This window comes from Mixophyes fleayi, chromosome 8 (genome assembly GCF_038048845.1).
Source record: "Mixophyes fleayi isolate aMixFle1 chromosome 8, aMixFle1.hap1, whole genome shotgun sequence".
NCBI lineage: Eukaryota > Metazoa > Chordata > Amphibia > Anura > Limnodynastidae > Mixophyes > Mixophyes fleayi.
Window position 1 is genome coordinate 25,866,968 of NC_134409.1, and position 27,811 is coordinate 25,894,778.

Here is a 27,811-nt window from a genome sequence, read left to right on the forward strand (position 1 = left end):
TGAAATAGGAGAAAACAAACGGCCAAAGAATAAAAGGACAAATGCAGAACAGTTTAGGTTGGCAGAGACATTGTGACAATCTGTATATACAAACAGAAATCCAATGACAGTTTTCGCAATTGATGTAACAGTTATGGGTAGCTGACCCTTGAAATATTTAACTTAAGACTACTTTTTATTGTTAACCTTAGTAAATGTGATTATGTAACAATATATTCATTATATGGCCCCTGGGGATAGAGATCACACACTCTACAGCGAGAGACTGAGGAGACCGAAGTATGTTGATAATTAGCATAGGCATCAATCTGACCACTGTTTCCAGCAGTGATGTATTAGGCTGCTGTACTTCAGTTTAAGCTATAGAATATATTCTGCAGGTCTCCATGGAGATCTGCGCATCGCTCGGAAGGCCACTCAAAGGCATTATCCCAATAAACTGTTGATAATGCCTGTAATGCGCGTCAAGACAATACACTGCTGCACCCAAGTCAGTCGTTTTGTAGAACTGTTTATGCGTTAATGAAAATATTTCACATTTACAGACTATGCCCTAGGGCAGCGTGAAACTTTTGAAACTAAAATCCCCCGTGCAGCATTTTCCAACTTTCATTCTAAAATGTTCTTACGCAGAAACAATCTCCTCCCCGTTGACAAACTTGGCATAAGAGACAGCTTTGCGATGTCCTTTAAACACCATGATAGGCTGTTTAGTGTTCCGGAGGTCATAATAGTGGACACAGTGATCTAGAGAGGGGTAACAAAGGGTTAAAATCACGGTGCATGAAAAATTACAGCAAAACAATGAAATACGATGTTTCCACAAGGTACAGGTCAGTTTTTCCCCATTTTATTAATAACAGCACTAAATCATTGATTTTTAGTGTACATCCATTTTTTATGCGGGGTTTGTAAATTGCAACAACAAATCAAAATTAGCACAGTACAGCAATAAAAGTTATAGGATAATTTGTTACGAAGACACAAGCTACATAGGCTATTTAGCAGAGATTGATTGGATAGAGGAGTTGGGTTACACAAAACCCAATTTCTTGGCCGCCGTCCTGTGCACTCCAATGATTGGGTTCACAGACCAAATCTCTCTGCAACACAGGGAGCACTTCTCCTACAGATGACAAGCAAGAAGTACACTGAAATAGGTGCGACAGAACTTATCTAGAAAAGTCACTAGTTTCCAGCTCCAGGATATCATCATCATTCTAGGTATTAAAAATAAATTCACTGTATAAAAATATAATGTAGTCAGTATTAAATGTGTTCTATACAGACAAAGATGGAGACAGAGGGAATGAGTGTTGCTCAAAATTGATTAAAGCAATGGTTCTCAAACTTGTATTATACTGCCAACATTTGGTATATATTTTTATGCATTTTCTAGATCTCCTGACACAAAGTCATGGATAATAGGCATGACTGTGACAATTAGCAAACTCCATAAGATGTGGGTCGTAATGGAACGTGGATGTGACTGACAATGTGGGCATGTTCAGGTCGATTGCAATAGGGTTGGGGGGGGGGGGGGGAGGGGGGGAGTGCGCGGGTGGTTTGTGCGGATCTAGCTGCAGGGTTAATTTTTCCCCAATTCTGAGAGGCCTGATTTACATCATGATCCAGCCACATGCAACCCTGTCATTCAGCAGACAGATCACCGCCTCCCAGCGATCGGCACACCCATTTCCTGAAATTCTGTTGCTGCTGTGGGCATTCCAATTATACGATTGGCTACAGGTCAGGTTGTTCTATCCCAGCTGACATCTAAACTGAGGACATCCCGAATGAACAAGAGTTGCAGACTAAATAGTGGTCAGACCTTAGTCAAGTGCATCTTAAAAACAGGTATGTTGATTAACAATAATATTCACATAAGACAAATACAAGTGGCAAACATAGGGCTAGTGTGCCTTTAACATCTAAAACCTGCCTTATCTACCTTTTCCCTTTTATAAACAATATTTCATGACTATGGGGTATATGTACTAAACTGCGGGCTTGAAAAAGTGGAGATGTTGCTCATAGCAACCAATCAGATTCTAGCGGTCATTGTAGAACTAAATAAATGATAGCTAGGATATGATTGGTTGCTACAGGCAACATCTCCACTTTTTCAAACCCGCAGTTTAGTACATATACCCTCAAATATCTTTAGTTCGTCATTTCAGCATCACACAATGAAGGGTCCATACAATGTTTGAACACCACACAAGCTACATAATGGAGCAAGAGCTTGCACAATTTTTCTATTTAGCTGACCGCAATGTCCACATCCAGGATGATTATTATATCATGACAACAGGATTTACAAGCGGTAAGATGGAGACAGCATGACCGATAATGTCCACCTCAGATGAGATGACAATGAAAACTCACATACACAAAGACACTGCTGCCCGAAATGGTTAAGTTGTGCACGCTGTAACCTGCTGAGTGCACACATGAACAATCACTACTCAACATTCCAAATACATATTGATTCCTCCCATCACAGCATAGTGAGAGCCACAATAAAATGGCAAGATTAAAGCTTGCAGCAGAGCCTTTCAACAGGGAATGATGTCTAACCTCTTATACCGACTAAGCCATTAGTGGAGATGGGAATAGATGTGAGAAAGTTTAAGGTGCACTTATATCATGCGTGTATGACATAAAGCAACAAGACATGGTCATAAAGAAAAAGAATTACAAATAATGAAATGAGCTAAACACTTTAGAAAATAAACCATTTTAAGACGCACAGTGCGTCAACCCCTGAAACCTCAAAATGGGCTTCAATCGTGTGCAATCCACCACAAATAGCTTCAGCTGACCCATTCTCCTTGTAACCTTGATGCTCCCATTGATATGAGCAAGGAAATGAAGCAAAACTCTGCCTCCTGGCACCCAGTCTGGACATGATGTGCCTACACGTGCTTGCTAGGCACTCAATCGTTCTCTATCCCTTTCGGCATAGTTCCTTGGCTAGCTAGAATTAGTCGCTTAATTATTAATTGATTGCTCCAACACAGCATGTTCCGTGCACGAGTTTAGCTCTCTTGCCCCCGATTTTCCCTGCCCATATCAATTCAAGCGAGCTGAATGACGGTTGTAAACATTAATGGGGAAAAGCATGGAAACAGCTGGCCTAGCTTTAAAGAGACATCACCGTTCCTAGGCCATATGGACCGCCGCACAAGAAGATTAAAGGAGAGAAAGAAAAATGCCATCTGGGATCCAAGCAAAGTATGAGAATAAAATACAGAAGCAGGGACAAATTACAACAGATATGAAAACAGTTTGACAGTAAAAAAATAAAAATAAAAAAAAAATAAAAAAAAATTACCCCACAACATTAATACATCACATGAATTAAAGTTTCACAACAAATGGAAAGTTACATTGAACTAGTTTAGAAAGGTCTGTATAAAGAAAAACATCTAATAATTAAGTGCTTTCATTTCTGAACTGCATGAATAATAATGGGAAAAGCACTTGTATATGGTATATCCAGATATTGGGCTTTGTGAAAAGCAGAAAATACTGATTTTGTGAAATTGGAACATGTTTCATATGAAGATTGTCAATTACATAGAACAGGTAAAACTAAATTTATAATCACAAGCTATATATGATAATAGGAGGGAATGTAGAAGACATTAAGAGACCAAAGCCTGAATGTTCTCTGCCTAATTATGGAAATGTGTATATGAAACAGAACGCTATCCCTCTGTACAGACGATGAGCACATGTATGGAGGTGTATCATGAAGCACACAGATCTCCTTTGCCACTAGGCAACTTCCCAAACCTATGAGAGAATTATCCTATCTCAAGAAGATTGGCAGAAGGGTTCTGTGAAGATAAAGGGAATTAAGTGGAAGGGAAGAGAAACCTCATACATCAGTGGACTTAGACACCCTTAAAATTAGGCAAAATCCAGTAAGAATATATAAGTATTAACATTAGATTGTAAGCGTTCTTGTGAGCGGTAGTAATCTTATTCCCGATGCTGGAAACCCGGACAAGACTCACCGCGAGATCTTCACTGTGAATCCTCAGCAGCCAGACATTCTTAATCACGACTGTTTACCAAACTGACTTGGAGTAAATGCAATGAATTAACAGCCCGGCAGCACAGAATGACGTCGATGTGTACGCCGACACTAATCTTTCTACTCTTAAGGGGGCAGATATAGAATAGCTTATGGCTACCTTATGTAAGCCTTACTCCTTACTAAAAAACATTGTAGAGGTGGCGTCTCTTTCAATTGTCCCCTTAAGTGTAGTGTCGACGTGCACATCAACGTCATCCTGTGCTGCAGCTGTTAATTCATCTCATTGACTCCCAATCAGTTTGGTAAACGGTCGTGATTAAGACTATGTCGGGCAGCTGAGGATTCGCAGTGAAGATGTCGCGGTGAGTCATCGGGGTTTCCAGCATCGGGGTTTAGTACCCAACCCCTTATGAGCAGGGCCCTCCATACCCTTTGTTTTCATGTCTGCATTTAGTTTGTCTATCTAGAATGTTCCTGTTTTATGTAGGTCATTTTCCCTGCAGAGCACTGTGGTGTCTCTCATATCACTGACAATAAAAACTATCTTCAGCTATTTATATAGCGCCACTAATTCCGCAGCGCTGTACAGAGAACGCACATCAGGACTCACATCAGTCCCTGCCTCATTGGAGCTTACAGGCTAAATTCCTTAACATACACATACAGAGATTAAGGTCAGTTAAATAGCAGCAAATTAACATACTAGTATGTTATGGGAGTGTGGGAGGAAACCGGAGCTCCGAGAGAAAACCCACACAAACACGGGGAGAACATACATTTTCACAGATAAGACCATGGTCGGGAATTGAACTCATGACCCCAGTACTGTGAGATAGAAGTGCTAACCACTAAGCTAATGATCATCATCTTTAGACAAATATTATGCTTTAAAAAAAATAGGGTTAGAGTCACTTTAAGACCAAGTAGAACACAAGCTACTGCACACAAACTCTGATCCAGATTTGAATAGCCCAGTACAGCCGATCGAATGTGCTTCAGAGCACAGTAGGAAAGACCAATAGAAAGCTGAATGTTTGGAGCAAGGTAAATAAGCTCATCGGGAAGCCTAATATGTTTGAAAGTAGAGGAATGCCCATGGTGCTCAGAGGCAACCTCAGTGGTGTCAGACATTCCCGGAGGCAAAGTAGACGAGCTAAAATGACTAGCCTAGCCTGCTCTAAAACCAGTGGACTAACTCAATAAAATCATGCTTAAACGCACAGTAATCACATACGGAACATCTGTTACACTTCACTCAGCATTTCCAGTGCACCCAAATAAGTTGAGAGGTGTAGGCGGACAATTTTCAAAATGAATTTCTGGTGATAATTATGTAGATGTTATAAGGAAAATTAACTTAAGGTTTGAAGATCTATTCCTGTTGAGTAAATGAAAGTTATGCTTCTGCTTTAGCTGTGTTCAAACTACAGTAAAAACCCACTTTAGTAATTTATATACAGTTTCTTTGCAATAAATGCAGCATTTTATGCAAATGAGATGGAAGATACTAATACAACCGGCAATCTAACATTTTTTTTAAAAAGAAGCTTTAGGGAAATCACATGACAAATCACAGTAGTGCTCTTGCATATTGAAACAGTCCCAGAAACTTTAACAGCCAAATTTGTGAAGTTTCTTAAGGTGCTAATGAATAAAGCAACTTATTGTCACGATTATGAAAAATATATATTAAGGAGGTCATAATGTTTGAGGCAACGTGTGAAATCACTGCTGGTTAAGGTATGTTGCTGTATGCTTCGGATGCCGGTTTTCCACCTTTCTGTAAGAGTTTATTCACAGCTGCTAGTCCAGCCAATTATGTATTATTGCCCAGTCCCATAGATGCTTAAAAAGATTGGGAAATTTATTTGGCTGGAAATGACCATATGAGTGCAGAGATATTTTCTGTACACTGAAACACTTTTCATAATCCAGACCTCTGTACATACTTGTAAGCAGTGGAACCAGTACATGAAATGTGTCATCAATAGATTAGAGCTCCACAAGAAACTATGGAGAGAATGTTAAGCCTCAAAGACTCCATATAACCTAATCAGGTTTCCTATACATATGTGCAGAAAAGGATACTCTTTATTGAACGTATTATTAAATCTGTGCTATGTTCTAGAAGTTATAATATTACATTACGAGAAGTGTTTTTTTAACAAATGGAAAATAAAACAGTCATAAAATAGATTAGCATACCAGCACCCCCTCTACCGTTATGTCACATTGAAGTTACGTTTCGTTTAAAATTAAAATGATTTAAAGGTGCTCGGTTGACTTGGAGTCTCAAGGATTTATAGTGTCTAGTCATTTATTGATGAATTGTTCAAACTTTCTACCCTATCCCTGGCAAAAGAATGTGAGTGTGTGATGACTGTTTTTATTTAATTCCTATTTTATTTTTAAGAAAGCCATTTTGCCTTTATGTCAATTTGTTAATACCATTTTTATTCAAAATACCATTTTTATTTAATAAGCACTGCAAATTTTTGGCACATAAAACTTCATTTATAATGTTCTGTCTTTGTGTTCTTAAATAATTCATGTTGTGAGATGAGCTTGGCTTTTATAACACTATTTATGTAGGGAATTGGTTTATTTAAAGTAACTCTGAATCCAAATAATCACAACTTAATTTAATCAGAGGGGAAGCAACATAAGACGTCCTAAGAGGGTCAGCTCTTGAAGTAAATCTTGATAAATCTTTTTTTTTTTTTTCAATAGGGAGTGAGATATAATTTAGGAATTTTTGTAACTTTTAGACTGACTATGTGGATCTTGTTTTGATGAACCCTTTTCACACTGAACAAGGAATCACACTCCTATGACTAGTCCTCTGTAATGAGGGAGGTGTTAGTGTGTAGGGAAGGGGAGAGTGAAACGCACATGGTCTCTGGGACTCAATGTGGTAGATAGAGCACATGTGCAGAGTTGAAGATGGAGTAACAGACATGCAAGTTGGCCAGGTATAATGACAGCACCACACCTGGCCAACACAGTACATCCTTATTTGTGTATAGTGGCATCACTGCTCACACTTTTGGGAGCACCAAGGATGCTGGGAGGGCAGGTGAGCTTTATAAGACCGAACTGCCCTACACGGCCTCCTCTTCCTGGGCCAGAAGTGTACACCTCTTATCCATCCCTACAACCCGCCCCCCTCCCAGTATGGCTGCATTGAGATACATATACTGTGCCAAGGGCGATGGATAGATAGCATATGGAGAACTGTACTGATAGCATATGCGAAACAGTGTGCAAACGTAGTAAAATTAGGCACTATATGCATAAGGAGTTTGTGAAGCAGCCTTCCTCTCATGCAGAGCCCAAAGGGTTACATGCTGATATGAGGACATTCCTGCCGATATTAGGCCCTATAGCTTGTCATATGTATGAGACAATGCGATACTAGAGTTTGTGAGAGACATACATAGGACATATGTAGACAATGTAGCATAGGACAATGCAGTATATAGGAGGACAATGTGACATAGGGTTATGTTGCATAGTACTGTGTAGTAAAAATAAGGGCAATGTTGTAAAGAGTTGTGGGGTTCTGTAAGAGGACAATGTGGTATACCGGATTATCTATTTGTTGTACTGTATGAATGAATAGCAAAATCTGTGTACACGTGGCTGGAAGGAAACTATAGATACGTTGTGCATGATCGAAAGACCTACATTTAGGATATCTGCTACAGTCTGAATGAATAGTATATACACATACGTCTACCAGACTTAACTTAGAACAGAAATGGAATTGTATTTCTCAAGTTAAGGTGGAAAATACCTTTGCGAGTGGTTAATTAATGAGTTTAGCTATGAATAGTTATTAAATGTTCATTAATGTATATGCCTTGCTATTAATTCAGTGCTATTAGCACACCCTATATCCACATGTCATGCATGCCCAGGTGGATCGTATTGTGACACATTTTAGGCTGGGTGGTCCATTAATATAGTGTAACTAAAATAGCCTCTTGTATCCACATATCAAACTTCCTGGGGCAAGGGAAGGTCATTCATATCTGAAGAATCTAATTTCCCAATAGGTAGTTTGATTCATAACTAAAATACAAAAATCTGTTGGCCTGGTCTATTATGTAACAGGGGCATCCTGTGGGGCAACTGTCTAATATCAGCTACAATATTGCAGTATGTCCACATTAGCAGACATACTAATGTAAGCAGACATACTGATTTTTCAAGTGTTCAAATAGAGGATCAAATTATTGCTCACAATATATAGTATAACCCAAATTACTGTTGCCCAGTTACTGGGAGAAAATGTAAAATGACTATGGACATTACTGAAATGGATAAGCAGTTTAAATGGGAATATGTGATACTTTCTATGTAATTCAACACTTTAGTCTCTGTAATAATACCATACATAAGAAGTTGCTAAATGTCTTGATACAATGGGTTTTTAGGGTACTTTGGAAGCATTAAGTGACATTCAATCAAGGAAAAAAAAAAAAAAAAAAAAAGATATCTTGTTCTGTAGATGAACAATGTAATATATGATATTACATGGCTGTGTGCACTCAGATATTGGAATGAATGCTATCCTAAGTAGTAATTTGCTCAAAGGGTATTTAGATGACACTGATGTTCAGATACATAGTTTTAGCAATTCAGAAAAAATAAAAAAGGACTCAAGTAATTATAATATGGCAGCAATGAAGTCATTTAAAAGCTTGGAGTCCACAGCTATGGGGCAGAAGAATCTCCGCTAAAACAAAACAATCTCAATGTAAGGTTGTAAAGGCCGAGCCCTACAAGATCGTGTTAGTAGAGGTGTCAGAAGGGGCTGCCTGGACTGGAGAAAGCACATGGAAATTATGATGTTGAACAGTGTGTCCTGCCCTCTCTATACAACCTTCTTTCTTGACAGGCCCTAGCGATGGCTTGAGGTTATAGATGACATTCAGTGGGCTCCAGATAATGGGCTTGACACCAAGTGCTGGGAGAGGGGAGAACGCGCCCTTTCCTTTTTTTAATTGTATTGTCAAAAGCTTTTGACACAGCAGGAGATAAAAATACCAGTTAAAGAGAGCAATGTGCACACTGGGGAAGAGGGAAAACAGAAAAATAAAAGCTTAAAAATAAAGAGTTGTCTTGATATGGATCATCAGGGAGGACAGCTACATTTCTGACTGCCAAGATGATGCTAATCTTATTTAAATGTTTGTTTTTTTTATGTCTTTAGCAATGTGCGCCCTACACATTCGCTCATTTCCAAATGCTGCTGGCTCTCTTTAGTGCAGTAAAATGTACATTACCACTATTTTTGTGTCACCCTTTGTAAAGTTGCTTACACATGCTACTCTCCAACTGTTGACAGGATGCAATCCTAGTATAATGTTTTACATACATTACAGACAATTACCATACGAGGATCAGGCACAGCAAAATCATACCCAATGCCTATTTACCTTGCCATTTGCAGCAGAAATATTGCAAATTCTTTGTAAACACATTTTTTGGGAGATTTGAACTGCAAACACCTGCCTTTGTTGGGAGTGATTACAGCAGACCTGTCAATGGATTTAGTGAGGTTCAGTATCTGTAAACTATAGTATTGGATTTAGTAAGTAACAGATTAGAAGACTTAACCTCACTGCGATAGGTGAAAGCAGTGACTGCCAGAAACAGCTTAGTAAATACGTGACATAAGGTGCTTATCCTCTAACACCTGACACCAGATACCATCATGAACTCTGCAGGTTTACAGTCAAACGTCAACACAATAGTTGTATTTATTCTGTTCATGCTTAATGGATAAATCAGTGTTGGCACAAGTTCTTCTATACACCTATTTAACAAATAGGGGGGGGGGGGGGGGGTAGAACTATTTCATGGGCTCTGGATGCAAAGCAAACTGCATCCTTGATACTTTAGTAGCTATAGAAAAGGTATCCAGAACTGACAGCTCCCTCCTCTGCACGGTGACGGAGAGCAGCAGGTCACTGTACAAGTTTCCTCTCCAAATGAGGCAGGTTTCAAAATATTTTGGCCAAACTTGCACACTAACAGAGACACATTTTCAGCCAGAGACATTTTATACACACACCAGATTGATTATGTTGCAAGTACATAAATGCTGCACAGACCACTACCTTTATTCATGGAATGACAAGCTTAAGCATCAAGCTGTATAAAACTACACCCAGTGGAAAGCTTTAACCTTTTATGCAAAGCTATCAAAAATAAGATAAAGGACAATCTTCAAATGGCCTAAACCCCTCACCTTTAGGTTTCATAGCGATATCTAAAAGCAGAAGGCCTGTATCAGCTAAAAAGACAATATGTGGCCCAAATATCCAAACATGTGCCTCGATGTGCAAAGGTAGGAAAATCTTTACTATATGCACTATGGCATAGTGTATAGTATGCAGAAGTTCAACCTGCTATATCTGTAGTACTACCCTGCACAGTGTGCCTAGACACGTGCACATCTTGCAGACCTAGACATTTAGTGGGACCAGATTCCTCAGAAGTGCATTGCAGACACATTCGCCACCTACAATAGAGTAGTACTCATGAAATATACAGACCGCATACCCCCCCACCCTCAAATGCTCATCCAGTCCCAGAGCTCGACACACTGGGCCAGTTTCCCTTATAACAGGGAGACTGAGCATGGGAGTGGTCCCACCATGCCGATACCAGCCCTAAGCTTATCAGTACAGGGCAGGTGCTTCTCTATTGGGGAGGGGGAGGGGTGGGCCACATGGAAACAGCATGCCCCTCCTTCTGCGGTGGTTACCAGCTAAACAATTAAAAAAAGCGCTGTGACTCTTCAGGGGTCTTGTTCATTACCCCACTCCCACAGCCCAGAGAGCTTCTAGCACGGGGCAGTTCCACAAAATGAGACACGCTGATGTGGTACTGCAATCCACCAAACCCTGTGCAAACTGCTAGTTTTCCAAAAATATGGACATTGAGGGGCAGCACGGTCGCTTATTGGTTAGCACTTCTGCCTCACAGCACTCGGGTCATGAATTCAATTCCTGCCCATGGCCGTATCTGTGTGGCGTTTGTATGTTCTCCCCGTGTTTACGTGGGTTTCCTCTGGGTGCTCCGGTTTCCTCCCACACTCCAAAAACATACTAGTAGGTTAACAAATTGACCTTAGTCTCTCTGTCCCTGTGTGTGTGTGTATGTACATGGGAATTTAGACGGTAAGCTCCAATGGGGCAGGGACTGATGTAAGAGTTCTCTGCAGTGTTGCGGGATAAGTGGCGCTATATAAATAACTGATGACTATGTTGATTTCGCTCCGGCAGCCTATGTACCCTAGTGTAAATCAAGGTGCACATCAGGTCAAAAGCTGCATTTGTGTTGCAGAGCCCCAATCATGCCCATTGAGCGTATGGGCATTAGGTACACCTAGTGACCCAACAGTAACATTGTGCAGATTAGATAGGAGATTACTGAGGGTATGACTTACCTGCACAGCCAAACGCCAGGTGATAGCGCGAAGAGGGACTGAATTTCACACAACATACATTGGCTTTGGCTTCAATACTAGCAACAGAATTATCCAGGTTGGTGGACCACAGTTTTACTATATGGGAAGAGACAATAAAACAAGTTATTCAAATGTGAAACCTGTCATAGCTAAGAACATTTTATCAGGGATGAAAAACACGGCATAGGTAATAAAATGATGCAGATACCCTTTACTCAAGGTCACATCTGTGCCCCACAAATTACTGCTGACTTTGTGAAAAGTATACGCAGCACCACACAGGTATATCATAGGATATCAATACATCATTTACACAGAACACTCGCGTTTTGTTTGTAATGCGCTCATATGGACAAGCCCTAAGATGGAAGAGAAGAAAATAAAAGAATGAAAGATAAAAGAGGTGGAAGATAAAAGGAAGGTAAAGAAAAGAGGTGGAGTTCTAGTTTTGTTAAATGGTCAATAAGTCACTACTTGAAGGATACATGCTTAAAAGGTTAATCCATTTATCCATTATTAAAAACTGGAGTGTCACAAAAATGCAGAATTCTCTGTAAAACATACCTTCTTTAATGTGAAGGCATATATGGATATGTGTCAGACATATCCGGATGACAATTAAAATCATCATTTGGGTGGAGAAAGGGGTATGAGAAAGCAAAGTGTATCTTCACATCCCTACCCACTCTGCGCTCCCATGGAAGGCAGTACTAATAGATACACGCAAAATGGATCTAGCAGTAATTACTGTTACAACTAATGTGCAATGAATTAGTTAAAAAAAATAGAGGCGATGTCAGGACAAAGATATAACATTATATGATACCTTCCTGGGGTTGCGCTAAGTGAGCAAAAACCAGCCCCAGCCATGAAAGGGTTAAAGAGAACAGGTTGTGTAACAATTATTTGCACGACAGTACTACACATTATAAAGGGATCATGTTGCAAGGAGGCTGCCATGACATGAAACAGGTAAAGCTGGCAGAGCCCAATAACCCTATATACAATTAATGCGTTTCACACAGATTAACTATGATAAAAATGCTACAAGTATGCTCTGCGCTCAATACACATCATTAATTACTAGTGCCAGACTTGATCAATGACCTGACCAAAACAGAGGGGAGAAACATATGGGCAGCACAAAAATTTTACCCGGCACAAGCTCTGGTCAGGAATATTCGCTATGAAACTGTTCAATATGGGGTCTAACAGTTTACAGTCATCTAATCTGGGCACCAGGGTCACAGGAGTTTATCTAGCAGATATTAAGAGACATTTTAAATGCAGTAAAGAGGGACTTGCGTGGAACTAAACACACTGAAGTCAATAGACTCAGAAGGTAGCAGCTCAATTGAAATTTGGCCGTTAATGACTGAAAGTGTCAGTCTGGTGACTTGTTTGTTTTATGTGACAGCCTTGTGTAGCATTTTGCTTAGGAAGCAGTTCTGTTATTTCAGCTGTGCCAGTAGAAATGGACTCTCACTATAACTCATTGCTACCTACATATCTGCTTCATCATCACCACTGTTGAGCTATTAAGCAGCTTATCTTCAGCCTATGACTAGAAGTCATGAGTAAACACATGCTGTTTGGAATTACAACAATTTCATTCATATATCGATAGGACATTCGCATTTATTACAAACCTTAGATATAAAGAAACTCTCAGTCAATATTACTGAATGTCAGGAGAGCGTTTAACATTCCGGCTGCATCCACACACCTTTACCTTGCAGATGTAAGGGATGCCAAGCACCGAGCTCCATTACAGAGGTGATGGATAATTCTTGCAGACAGCATAGGAATAACAATGGGATTCAGTGAAACTTCACAAATCACTACACTTACTAAACAATGGGAAAGTCTGATATAATAGACCCTGGTCTATGGCTCTGTGTGCTCGTAATGAGCCAGAAGCTGATGGAGTATTTTAATGATAGATGTCTCAGACAGCTCAATCCAAAATAAAAATCATATTGTATACTATTATCAGACAAGACCAATATTAATAGCAACCCGATGCAGTCAAATCATAAATGTGCAGTTTTATATTACAGGCATATTATAGTATATGCCATTTAATATAATAATGATCATGATCATGAGGTATAAATAAAAACAAGGGTAACTTAGTAAAATGTTAACCAAGGTGAAAGATGCGTTACACTAGTCGCCCACACATATTGGAGGCAGCGGTTTGTTGGCTAAACAGAGAAAGGCAGACAGTCTAAATCTAGGAATGGTGGGTTATATACTCTGTAGGCTTCCTACAGTCAGACACTACCAGGACATGTAGCGTAATCTCAATAATGAGCTTCCAAAAAAAGAAATTCAGGCTTTTTAGTTCTGCCGAGATACAGGACATACGGCCATGAAAACTAGAATTTAGACAAAGCTTTTAGATGTATGTAAGAAAATGACAGAAGTGGGTCTCAGAGACCAACTGGAGGATACTTAGTATAGGGAGGGAGTATAGAACAATATGTACATTCCTGAACAGTCTTTAGTTCCCCAAAGATGCGAGATGACAACTGCCCAGCAGTGAATACCTCTCCCATGTTATCTCCGTTACAATGCTGGTTTTTTATTTTACATAATGCATTGTGAATTAAAAAAAAAAAAAAAAAAAAAAAAAAAAAGCACAAAAATGAAACGTGACAGTAACTTGATAAGGCTTCATCATAGGTGTGCTTTACATACAGATAAGTTATTGAATTACATAAAACCATGTACTAAAACATATTCCTGACTGTGGCACAGCCATAAAGCTAATTGGAAAAAACGGTTTCTCTAGGACAGGGTGGTCAGCCCTTGTTTGCGAGTGTGATTATGAATGTCTGAGTTGCATATTGATAAATACACTACATTATGCTAATAAAAAATGACACAAAATTGGCCATGGCCAAGCCAGGCAATAGACAGGGGTGTCGCTTTCTAATCACCTTCCACTAAACAACTATTCCACCATCTATTCACATTTCCCTAAACCAGATGCCTCAAGGACCATCTCCTTACTCATGCCTCTCTACCAATACATCAGAGCGGCAATAGCCTAAATTTCTGACACCACTACAAGTGTATAAACATGGCTGAGTATGCCTGTAAACATTTATATTGCCTATGCCAGTGGATTCCAAACTTTTTCAGTTCAAGGCACCCTTAGGGTCTCCAAAATATTTTCAAGGCACCCTTACCACTGGCCCTGGCCCTGGCACCCCTGTGAGATCTCCAAGGCACCCCAGAGAGCCTAGGCATACAGTTTAGGAACCACTGGCCTATGCTGTGATTTTCCCAAGCTAGAATGGTTAAAAAAAATGCATACTCCAAATATTATCCATTGTGTGTGTAACAAGCGTAGTACTATGTTAAAATAAAGTCTGTAATATTTCAAATACAACAAGTCATTAATGTGTACTTGTAGGCAATAAAAAAAAATGGTTAAGACTACACAGTGCTTTGTATTTGATTAAATCTCCCACAATCACATGGACTCCTTATCTTATAATATTTATGCACTGTGGGAAGCATGAGACATTGTGATTATGAAGTATGTTTAATTATCCCACTGAGGAAGCAGACAGCACAGCTTCGTTTGTGCATCTTCCTACTGCACCAGTATACAGAAATAATACATGTGAAAGTATTTAATCTATATCCTGAAACTTTCAGATGTATTCTTGGTGCTGCTGGTGCTACATTAAGATAAAGCAGAAACAAAAGAGGTTTACATTATTTGGAAGGAGCATGGAAGATTACTGGACACACACACACACACCTTCTCTTACTTTTGTGGAAGATTACTGGACACACACACACACACACACACACACCTTCTCTTACTTTTGTGCATTTAAACAAGAGTGAGCGACTGATAATTAATCAGCAAATTAATCTCAGCAGGATCACATCCAAGACTTCAGAAGCTAAATTAGCCTGAATAGCTGGGCATCCCATTTCATTGCCGCTTGTAAATGTGATTCAGTAGATGGCATTAATTTGCCTTTCCCACCTAGATGTCATGGCATATCTCACAAAGATAACTGTAATACACTTAAAACTCCGGAAGCCATCAACAGATCTGCAATGCAGCATTAATTAAGTAGTGGCCCGATGAGACCAGTGGCTGTGTCATAGCAGGAGTCAGGTTAGCACCTTATATGTATATATGTGACTGATGCAAGGACGTTCTCACGTTCATTGGTTGAGCTGAAAGAAACACTTTCTTCAAGCTTTCAAACTCCATCCATATCTGTTCCTTTTCTCTCAGTCTAGTTACATGCTGTGGACAGAATGTACAGCTAATTGGAAATGGTGTAGTGAACTAATTGGTATCAACTTTTGAGCCATGCAAACTATATGTAAAAATATATACAAAATATGCATTTTGCTCTCTCTGCAGGTTTCCTCCAAGCTACTGATTTACCCACTAATGAACTGTTATTTCCACGTCTACCACAAATATTGCCAATGGATGATGAATGCTTGTTCTGGCAAACCCGGATTGATGGTTGGTCTTTAAGAATTGTCGCCCTTCACATTCTGTGGTGCTGTAAACACCGTGCTGCAGTGCAAATATCTAAGACCACATACCCACTGGCATTTGAATTGTACATTTTAATTGCATTTTTAACATGTTAAATTCATACAAAAGGGATCGAAACAATAAAAATCACTCTTCCATGTTACCATACAGATTGGCATTTATATTTGGACTGTGTTGCGTTTTTCTGAACGCTGCTTGTACCATTTCTGCGCATTTGCTACTTATCAACAAATTGGAAACTATAAGATGTAACAACCTAAAAAAAAAAAAAAAGCCACAATAAGGCAAGAAAGAAACTAATAAGTCTTAACATATCAATTCATCAATCCACACATCCAGGACAGCTTCAACGCCATTCAGGATAAAATCCCTGGGGAATCACCGCCTCACAGGTAAGCGTAACATATAGTCAGCACGTGCTGTCACACAAGAGAGTTAGTTACACAGAATGACATGACAATTGTCTTTCCAGAACAACAAACATAAAATTGCTTTAAAAATCCATTCTGGAGACAATATCTGGGTACAGCAGGATAGGGCAGGTGATGTTCCCTGCTATGTGTTTCAATAGTAAAGACATGTTCATCAGTTCTACCTCGGAATACAGTTCTATGGGAACATCACCTACGATATCCTGCTGTACCAAGATATTTACTACAGGGTGGAGAAACCTCACTGTTGCTTTTAAAATGATTTTCTGTACGGGCGATATAGAAACTTGCATTCTATGTTAACTCTCTTGATATAGTGGAGGACTATTTTTTTCTGTTTGACAGCACCTGCTGACTATATGTTGATTGAAAACTATACAATCTATGCGGTTGTAACAGCGTTTAAATATATTTCAAACATACGCACTTGATCCACATTTACACAAGTGGCTGTGTGGCCTTATAAAAGAAAAAAGAAAAAAAAAAACACATTTTTAAAATACAATGCAGGTGCCTCGTACCGTCCTGCATCCATGTTAATTTGTGTTTGGAGAGCGTATATTTCCACATATTGATTTCACTAGCTTCCAAATATTTTATGTAAATAACCATAGTAAACATTTCTCCTAGGTTGCTTATCAATGTCAGTAACACTTAAAAACACATATACTGTATTAGAAACTGGTCAAAAGACTAAAACAACTTAGAACAGCACGAGTGCCAGGTTATATCTGTAATTGGAGCATAAACAGTTTGTAAACCAAATACTGAATAAAAGCGGTTTGACAAGTGTGTTGTATATGCAGATCTGCTCCTCAGGGGTTTGAATGGCAGCAACTACCAACTAGACCGGACTAGTTTCTCCTGGCAGACAACAATGGAATATTGTTACAGTGGCTCACTTTTATTGTAAGAGTAAAATTTTATAATTGTGCCTTTTATAGCCTCTACTGATCAAATGCTATGAACAATTCATTATGTACTTAATGTTTTATAGTGTCATTTAAAAATCAAATCTAGTATTTTGGCATGTGGGTGATGAATGGACTGTAAGCCCTTGGGGGGTGGTATGTGACAGCTCCGATACCATCCTTGTTCTACAGCACCAACATGGCTGCAGTAATGATCGGCAAGTGTAGATTTATTCATCTACATTATACAGTTTTTTTCAAAAGAAAATACACTGTGTGCTACATATAAAACAACAACAACAGACTAAGCTTATCGAGGGCAGATAAACACAATCACATGTATACAGAGCTATAGATGGTTTGATAGGAGAAACCAAACTAGAGAGATGTCTGTTTCATAAAAGACAATTACACAGAAACTCTGTAGGAGGGAAAAGAGTCTCTTTCACGCTCACAGTACAAAATAAAGCTGCTTCTCGATAAAGGATGTTCTATTCCAAGTACGTTCTGACGAAGGAGCAAACAAAACAAAAAAGCCACACGTTCACGGTACAACATTCACAACCCCAAAAGTAGTAGTTCCCACAGCAAGATACTTACATTTTTGCAATATGTGCTCTTGTAGGCTCGATGGATGTATTTGCTATACTATATATATCCTCTGCTATACTCCAAGGGGCCAAGTCAACAACTAGTTATGTGCCACGGAGTGACTCCGCTGCTAACAGATGTTTGTCCTCTCATACCCCATAACGTTAGGGTTCCATAATACCGAAGGTGCGCATCCGGACATCACAGTTTTGTCTGGTGCCACACTGCATTTAATTGAACCTGCCCCCAATAATGGAGACTTGTAGGATTACAATACAGGCTCTTACACCTTTCTTACAGGTTTCCAATATGAATACATACCGAAGCAATTCCTGTATAGTATAGAGCTTTTACATGTAAAAGAAACATACATTTTGCTAGATTCTTCCTTTTAGACTCCAATCGTATTTCTCAGTGTCTATAGGTAAGTAAACTGTGGCTTTGTAGGGGAACAATGGTAGCAAGAACATGCTGGGACTTGTATTTCCACAAAAACTGCATACCCGCAGGATACCAAAGATGGTTTAAATGGACATTTCATTAGCCAACCTGCCAGTGGTCTTTGTGCTGTCTTAAGACACTTCACAAAACATGTCAACCAGACCCACAGAAGTGTTCTGTCAGGGCATAAAGAGTTGATGTTGATCTAAGAGGAAAGGCTGCCATGGAGCTGTAATTGCAACCAATACAGTTGTGTCTCACAAATCAAAACCGATTAGCCAGACGACACTGGAAGGCTAATGCTAGCGGGAGAGGTGCCTCTCAACCTGATCTGCAACAGCTGTAATATGCACTACTGGCTGTAATGTCTTTTATCTCCACATGTGAGTACCACTGTGGGCCAAAAAATGAGGCCCGACAGACATCAGGTCAAAAGAGGTTGTTATCTCAGCAAAGAGAGGCTATTTATTATTCAAATTTGCAGATAAAAGTAGTTTGCTCCATGGAAGATGTGACAGCTGCAATTAAAAGAAATAGCTTTCTGGGACAGGCAGATACTGGGCAAATAATCCATGGGATAAAGCTCTTGTATACAACTTGGCGGCTTTTGCTCTCTCAATATGCGCCTAACAAAACAAGCGTGCAGCACTTGACTGTAGACGAGACCTGAAGATCATGTTGCAGGCTGCAAGTATGGAAGACCATGAATTGTACGCTTGTAAAGTTGTGAAACAGAACACTTCCTATTCACCTCTGTAAACAACCAACAGACCAGTGGTCCATCAGTATCACCAATACAGATTTTTACTTAATACCTGTCTTGCAGGAAATAAAGTAGCCAATCCTGTGAACTCTAATCTGGCTCTACCATGTCATGCATTAAAGTGGACCCGTTGCCAAAGGATTCGCATACCGTGATTCAACACAGCATGAACAACTTACCTCCCGGTACCTGTCTGTTATATAAAAGCTATCTATTTGTAGTAATGTATCTCACCTTTCTCGTCTTTTAACAGCATTTTGCATGGGATTGTGGGGGAGAGAACAGACTGAGCAAGTATTTTATCAGTCTAAAAATAAGGATGGTCCATGGCAAAGTACACAGAGTGTATATAACTAAACAGATGCAGGATCCCCAAAGAGGGAGTCAGTGTTTCCAAATTATGTTATAGCTACAATACTAGATGGTAGGGAAATTATGTATTTTAACGGCAATCATTACTTTCCAATAAAAAATTAATAATCCCCCATTCAGATTACTTGTTATGTACATGTCGCTCTTCAGCCATGTACAAAAATCACAAAGCAAAATAGTTTATTTTAAAGTCCTTGGGACAGCGAGCTACTCGGATATGAATACGTGGGTAAAACGCAAAACAAAAAAAAAAAAAAAAAGTAGTTAGGAAAAATAGCGGAAAGCCATGTACAAGCTAATAAACTCAAGTTTTCTAAAAACCAAACCTATTGCAGCTGTGTAGGAAGCTCAAATCATCTTAATTTGTATATTAAATAAGTTGCTCAGTCATCTTAGTCTACTTGCAGATGTGGAACGATAGTTCTATTCATCGCCAAATCAATCAAGATAAAGTGCTTTCATAAGAGATCATTATTCATTTACACTTGCATTCCAGATCAATAAAACTTATATGAACACAATATTCATACCCAGTTTCATAGGACTGCATGATCTACTATATATGCTGCCTTACATGATACGAAATGTGACATGGATAGTTCAAGATAAAACTGGTGACAAACCTTTGGCGTCATCTGAGCCGGATGCCAGAAGTTTGGGGTCCATGAGGTTAAAATCCACACTCCAACACCTTTTTTCGTGTTCCTGTTTTTCACATTTGGAGACAAAGGAAATTAATAAAACAATAAAATCAAGGTGACAGACACGATTGCACAATATAGACACAGTAACCCTACATGTTCATGTAGAAGAACAGATGCGTGACGCTGGGAAATATGTTGGTTGTCCGTGGAGCCGCTACACATCACAACCCAGTTACATACTCAGAGACAGACTCACGCTGGCAGCATGGTAATTTTTATTGTGGATTGTATTTTGGAGTGAAGTCTAGTCTCTTTTTTTTTCCTCTATTTTATATGACAGCATAACCCATTGGTATTTTTATTCTTAGCTGCCAAATATACTTGAATCAACTAAAAGTAAACAAGGCAGTAAACCTTTTGTCATGCCAGAAAGCCTGTGCTAAATTGTTTACGACCAACTTTTATGGCTTAACAGTTCTTTTCTATTACAATTCAATGGGGTAGGGGTGGGGAAGAAAGAAAGCCTTAAAATGGAAATATTCAGTTGAAAGTAAAGCAAATACAACAGCGTACATCTCAGGAAAAAGGAAGGGTCTCCCCCCCAGGGGTTTACAGAAAAGAATCACAGCATTAGAGAGGGAACATGTGTGGTGGCATGACAATTTCATATTGTAAGCACACCCGGCACCCTGCAGCTTACGGCTCACGCTACAAAAGGCGCACCGTAGAGGAAGCGAGCTGTTGGAATTTGAGAACAAAAGGTGTTCTAAATGTTACCTGGTAAACTTTGGATCTCTGCCCTGTAAAACCATCCCACAGGATCACAGTCCCTTCATAATCGCTGCTGGCCAGTAGGTTTTTGTGGTAACTGCTCCAGCTTATACAGCTGCAAAACAAAATATATGAAATGAAATAAATAATAAAAACAAATAAATGCACCCAAGGTTCCCCTGCTCTGTGGTAGGTCTATGCAGAGGACTGTCGCCTCAACACCTGCTTCGCTCAACACGCTGTCGGCCCTTTCAGCACCGGACAGCTCCAAACACCTGACAGCATTTCTTTCCTTTCACAGTGGAAACAAAATTCTTGCCTGAAAACTGTCAAGAGCTTCCACTTATTGTAAAATAATTGGTTTCTGGAAAGTCGGAAACAAAGCAAGCTGGTAAACTGACACATTCCCTACAGACTTGAGTGTCTTATTTTACGTCTGGATTAACTTATCAGAAAATATTGAATTCCCCCCACCCCACTGATGCGAAAAAAAGACCCAAAACATAAAACGGAAATTATTTAACATGGATGTTTATACCTGCAGGACCGACAAAACTTGATTACGGTATTGGGCAAGTGTGAAAATGGAGTGACGATCTGCTAAGGCACAAACAGGTGTCGCTATACTTTGTAAACCTATCCATGTTCAAGTTCTTTAATGTTACAAGCACAGCTGGGGACTTTCCAAATAAGCGGAATCGGAGATGTTCAACGTTATGGAGCTTTTCATGCCAATATCAACTTGGAACTTAAATGGGATGTCCGCCTTCAGCTGATTTTGATTGTGCTTTGTATCTGACATCTTGCAACTAATATTGACTAAATACACCATATTTATATTGTCAACAAAGTTGTTCATTTTTATAGGCCCTTGATATACCCAAGCTCGGCTGTGCTCTCTGCACTGGAGACAACTGTACTTAGGCAGCAGCTTTGTCTTGTGTCCAATTACAACAATAAAGCAATAATAAAGTATTCTGCATGATGTTCTAAAAGCAAGACTCAGACGACCAGATAAAGCAATGTATTTAAAGCTACATCAGTGCTTCACAACCTGTGGCTCTCCAGGTGTGGTTAAACTACAAGTCCCACCATTCTCTGCCTGCTAATAGCTAGCCGATATACGTCAAGTCATGCTGGGACTTGTAGTATCCCAAAACCTAGAGAGCCACAGGTTGGCTTGGCCTGTGCTACATAGTTGACAAACATATGTTAGTCTTGAATATATGAATACGACCAATATTGAGATTACACCGTAAGATTTTCAGTAATGCAACATGAATTTTAGGTCTAATGATTACCAGGCTGCAACAAATAATGGAAACAAAAGGAGAAAGTGTCTTTGTTTTTAAATTAAAAAGCACAGCAATCTGCATAAATTTCAAAATATTCCATTAGAATCCCAAATTAAATAAAATCACTCCAGGCAATGCTTAGTGAGCAGAGAAACTAAACAGGTTTTGATTGAACAGCCTGGATTCAAGTTTTTAGGATTAAACCAGTAATGATGATCACTGCACTGTGATTTAGTGTCATCGAAAGACCCTTTACATGTGGTCTAATGCCTCAGAGTGTTTTGTGTGCGTCGAAATTTCTGCCTTTCAGACATCTCACTCCAGGCAGTGCTTTATAACCAGCCAAGTACAAAGTCAAGGAAACTGCCACTGTGTAAAGGAACATTTCCCAATTGCAGTTTCTAAAACAGACAAATGAGTTAGTGGTTAGAATTGTGCACAGTTTTACGCTTCCTCGCATCAATCCTCCATTCTTTTGTGAGCTAGTGGCATCCAGCTGAATGCAGGTGCACAGGGTGCGAGAAACAAAGAGATTTGTTGAAAAACAAAAAGATTCCTTTATAGAATGTTTAGAAAGGACAAAAATTTAATTTCAAATTAATTCCAATGGTTCATCCGATTACTAAGGAAAGGTTCCTTGTCATTTGTCACTCATGCACAAGTTTGTGAAAATACCACCAAGCTATAGTACTAAAATAAATTGTTAAGACTAAACATTCAGATGTAAAAACAGAAGAAAAAGCACTGTATAGAGAAGCTTCTTTATTCTGACATGTGGTTGTTTTTACACTATAAAATACATTGAATTTGGTGTAAACGATAATATTGGTTAAAGAATAAACTGCAACAACTATACAGAATCTCATATTGGAGTCTTCTTGACAATGCACCTTATACAGTCTTGGTTCGGAGGACCACCAGGGAATCAATGATCAATGGCTGTGGCTGGTGGGCAAGGCATAAAGGAACACTAAGAGCCAAACCTGAAACTTCCACCTATAAACTATAAGAGTAAAATTCATTGTTCTGTTATCCTGATATTCCACTGTCTCCTTCCCCCCCACAAGCTAAATTTTTACCCTACACACACCCATACAGACAGCTGATGACCTCCACCTTTAGGGGTGCAGTTCAAAAAGCTGAGACTGCATCACTATACCCGTCACTGTGTATGAATCAACCAATCCACACAGCGTAAGAAAGTCTGAATGTCTGTCAGTCATGGCTGTCTGTTCAGGAAAAAAACACCAACGTGGCAACCCGCTACAGAGGAGTGAAATATGTCTATATAGCAACTTCTCTACAATATCTAGTGGATGTCTCGTTGAAATAACCGAAGTGTATATACCTAAATAAAGGTCATGTGTGATTCTGAGATCAGTAATAACACAGGCTTAAATAGCAGGTAAAGCCAATATTTGACAATAATATACAAAGGTTACGTTCACCCAATAAAGGAGAATTCATAGCCTTGCTTTACGGGAGCCAGTGGTCAACTGCACATAATTTGGGAGTCTATATTTCCTGCCCTTTCTGCATAATGTGGTTAGAAAAAAAGACGTACAGAAAAGAGACTCCTAGCCAGATCTTTGAGGTGCTTAACCAACCAGACATACATACACACACACACACACGTGTTCCAATGTATTTCATTTAAGAAAAAAACCACAAGTACTTGCATAAAACAGTACTACAAGATATAAACCATGGGTCTATGAGCTTTGACATTGGAATATTTTTCAAAAAGATCATTTATTTAATATATGTATATAGAGAGAGCCAGGTGCAAACACTGGAAAATGATAGTCCTTGGTTACCGGTCTCAAAGAACTAAAGATGCCCTTACAGCCTGCAACGGTGTCCTTTTAGACTGAACTGCTCACAAAACGCATAGCGTCTGGGCCAGAAAAAATTGCAAATTCCAATCAACATCGAGACTGGGATGGTTCAAATGTCGATTGGGAGATCTAATATATCTGGACAGATAATAGCCACATCTTAATCATCAGCCTGTGTATGGGATCCTTCACTGTCTATTGAGAAAGTTGGGGGGACGGGACGGGACGGAGGAATAGCAACCTCCATATGGTCATGTTAAGTGACATTCAAAAAAAACTGGACAAAAAAAAAGAAAAAAAGATCAAAATAAATTAGAATGAATGAAAAAGTTTGTGATATTGGGACACTTGTGCAGTGAAATCTGCACATTTACTAGTGAAGTGTGGAAATAAATAGTATTTGAGCAGAAAGGTGCCCTTATACAGAGTACAACCTTGTAACTTGTCATGTCTGTCCAGCAGCCGCACCTCAGACTTTCCCATACACATATACAGCTAAACAACGCTGATACAGTTATAATGCACAGCTTCTAGGGGCCTTGCACTGGGTTAATACTCTGTATGGCGCATTAGCTGGTCACTACCCAGCACTCTAATATAGTATCAGCAGTTATCAAAGTAAATTGAAGGATTTGATGAACTGGAAGAATAAATGACGATTCTCTCCAACACCTACATACTGACCTCTAATTACACTAGATAAGGTGAAGAGATGCAATATGTGAAGACTGCTGCAGGACTATTTGTCAAATGTCCATAACCCACAGCAGCCAGGGCTTCCAAACATGCGACATCTGTGGACCTTCCATTCCTCAAATGCTTTAACAGACTACACTGAACTGATCTCGGCATTACCTCCGAACACCCACTATTACCAACATACTATTACAGAGTGAATCTTCCAGAGCTCTCGTGGCTGCAATAGGAGGTGGAGGAACGCCACACAAAATGAAAATGAAGTGTATTTCCCCAGGGCCCTTGCTGTGAATAAGAGATTGGAAAGAGACAGGGGATAAATGTGTTCAGGAAGCAGGTGAGGAGAATGGGTGATCCAGCTGGTCTATGGCTCTCCTCCAAGTACATTGCTGGTACAGAGGAGGCAGTCAGTGCTGGGGGGACACAGCTGGCACACTGCAGATTAGTGCTCACTGTGCTCAGTAACAGCACTGACAGGAGCAGACATGTATCACACACTGATGGGAAAAGCAGACAGGGTGAATTGTGAGGCTGACTGCACACACTCAAATAGGCACCAGCTTGCTGGGGCTGCACATACAAAGCCTCAGCCCATTTACAGCCATAATTCTTTGGGTTAATACAAATTTTAGTTCGTAAAAGCACTCTTAGAATAGATATAATTCACAGCACTGGGCCATGGAGAAAAATGCAAATATAAAAAAAACATACGTCTAAACTATAATACATCAGTATATTTCTATAGACATTTGGGGCAGGACCTCTTAACATTATAGCTAGCTGGAAAGGTCATTGTACAAAAACATTAGTAAGACAAATACTGGTGTATTCAGGTTTATACAGTCAAAAACAAGAGAGTGCACTTAATGGAAAAGCAGGCGTCTATCTGTGCATGTCAAAAAGACTAAAGGGGCAATTCAATTAGCCACAATGTTCCGCTGCGCATTTTTTCCAGTACTGCAACATCGCAGATCTCTACTCGCACCCCTATTGTGACTGTTCCGGAACCACTCTGTGCATAATTAAATCCCTCCCTAAAAGTTAATCAGTATGTATATTAAACAGTAATAAAGTTAGAGATATGAAGGAATACCTTGATAAAAGTACTGAATGTGTTTATATAGCAATTTCTCTACAATATCTCAAAGCGAGTGGGTGTCTCGTTCACAGCAAGTATTTCTAGGAGCTAAGTGCAGCAACCAGGTCTGCACAGGTAACTCAAACCTCTCCGCACTAAAAGGTGTGTAATTTACACAGCGCCTGGATGTACGGGAGCTGCAGCCAGATTAATCACATGAATGGATTTGAGAATAAAAAAAAAAAAAAGAGAAAGTGTTTTACCTAATCTTGGAATTACAGGTCATTTCATTCTCTGGGTAGTGGATATCCACAGCGTCCTGGATAACTGTGCCATACTCGTACACCTTGATCTTCTTGGTCACACCCGCAATGGCAAAGTAGTCACAGTCTCTGTCAAACTCTATGCTGCAATAAGGGGAGGGAACACACATAAGATATATACATACATAGTTACTTAACCTACTTGCAACCAAAAACAAAATAAAAATAAAAATAAATAAAAAGAATAAAATGTTGCTAGGGGAGCTTTGTTTGTGCCAGTTACAAGTGTCTGTGTTCCGTTTATGAACACTGGGGGAAAAAAAATGGGATGAAACCCACAAAAATTTATTTTTACATGGCAATAGTTTGTGCTTTCCTGCTAGTGCATCAAGTGTTATTGTGACTGCATTAATAAATAATGGCAGAAGTCTGTATGCATGTATACAACATGAAGATAGATGTATATATCTATATCTAAACACACAGTGCTCAGCCTTTAGAACACTCACTTTTATACCACCACCCTCACTTGAAACCAGGTATATTATACCCACAAAATGACACTACAATACATTCCATTATATCAATAAATAAATATTTTTCTATTTTAGACACAATTATGTATGTTCTCATCAGTTTCAGATTTGCTAAATTGATTATGTTCTTAACGCACTAAGTTTATCTTAACATCAGACAACAGAGTACACAACTCAAGAATACACGAGCCCCTATAAAGTTTACCAACTGTACATATATATTGCAATCCCTGATAAATCCATATATTCAATCATCTCTCCCACCCACAGCCTGTTCCTACAAATGAGGAGGCTGATTCAGCAGTATAGTTTGAGAAACCATGTTCCTATGAAACACGTCTTGCAGTGAAAAATCGTCACAACGCTGCCCAGGATTTATACTCCTCAGCTACTATATTGCATGAATAGGAGATGAGGGTTACAAGGGCTGCAGACGTGTTCAGTCAAAGGAGGTTGCCAGGGTAGGTGAGGCCCAAAGAAAGTCCTCTAAGGTTTCAGTGCAATTTCAGTGTGAAGATGGGACAATGCAAAAACATACCATTGTCAGTACTGCAACAGTAACTTGTACTCAATCTAAGCTATGAAACATGCTCACATTCTACTCAACTCCGGCGCACCAGGTTGTCTTTAGTTTTAAGGTGGGCGGGGATAGAACAACCTGTAACCAATCAGATTGTCAGAATGTTCACAGCACCAGCAATATTCCATGAGAGGTGTGTGCGCTGGTCGTGCGGCTGGCAGTGGATCTTGTTGTAATAGTGAGTACAAGGTTACATGCGACAAGGGCAGAGTCGTGACGAGGGAAATGAAGACACGCAGGAAACTACAGACAGTTACGGACAGGAAGAAATTAATTGAAAGGAACTGGCAGCGTTCATTGGATTGGTCAGTGGGTTCCATTTTCATACGAATTTTTATGTATTGTATCAACATTAAAAACTTTAGTATAACAATTTTAGTGTCAGTAGGAATGGAGATTAAAAGCCGTAAATTTGCCCTAGTTTAAAATTTGTTTTTTTGATTAACAATAAGACAGCATGAAAATGAATAACAATATTTGTACATATTAGTACAAACTTGGAGATAAGACGGAATAACAAATAA

The 27,811-nt window shown here is 39.4% G+C and overlaps 1 protein-coding gene across 2 annotated transcripts in view; it reads right to left on the reverse strand.

Annotated features, from left to right (window-relative positions):
• Positions 1 to 367: 367 nt before the first annotated feature.
• The window catches only part of COP1 (COP1 E3 ubiquitin ligase), a 74,904-nt gene continuing 47,460 nt past the window's right edge, over positions 368 to 27,811 (reverse strand). The window contains exons 13-17 of one of the 2 annotated variants that reach the window (XM_075182180.1): positions 26,172 to 26,315; positions 21,008 to 21,116; positions 20,210 to 20,291; positions 11,511 to 11,627; positions 368 to 747 (exon numbers count right to left, since the gene is read on the reverse strand). In XM_075182180.1, the coding sequence (XP_075038281.1) occupies positions 626 to 747; positions 11,511 to 11,627; positions 20,210 to 20,291; positions 21,008 to 21,116; positions 26,172 to 26,315 (574 nt within the window). In that variant the 3' untranslated portion in view covers positions 368 to 625. The remainder of the gene's footprint in view (positions 748 to 11,510; positions 11,628 to 20,209; positions 20,292 to 21,007; positions 21,117 to 26,171; positions 26,316 to 27,811) is intronic. The other variant, XM_075182182.1, reaches the window with a different exon arrangement.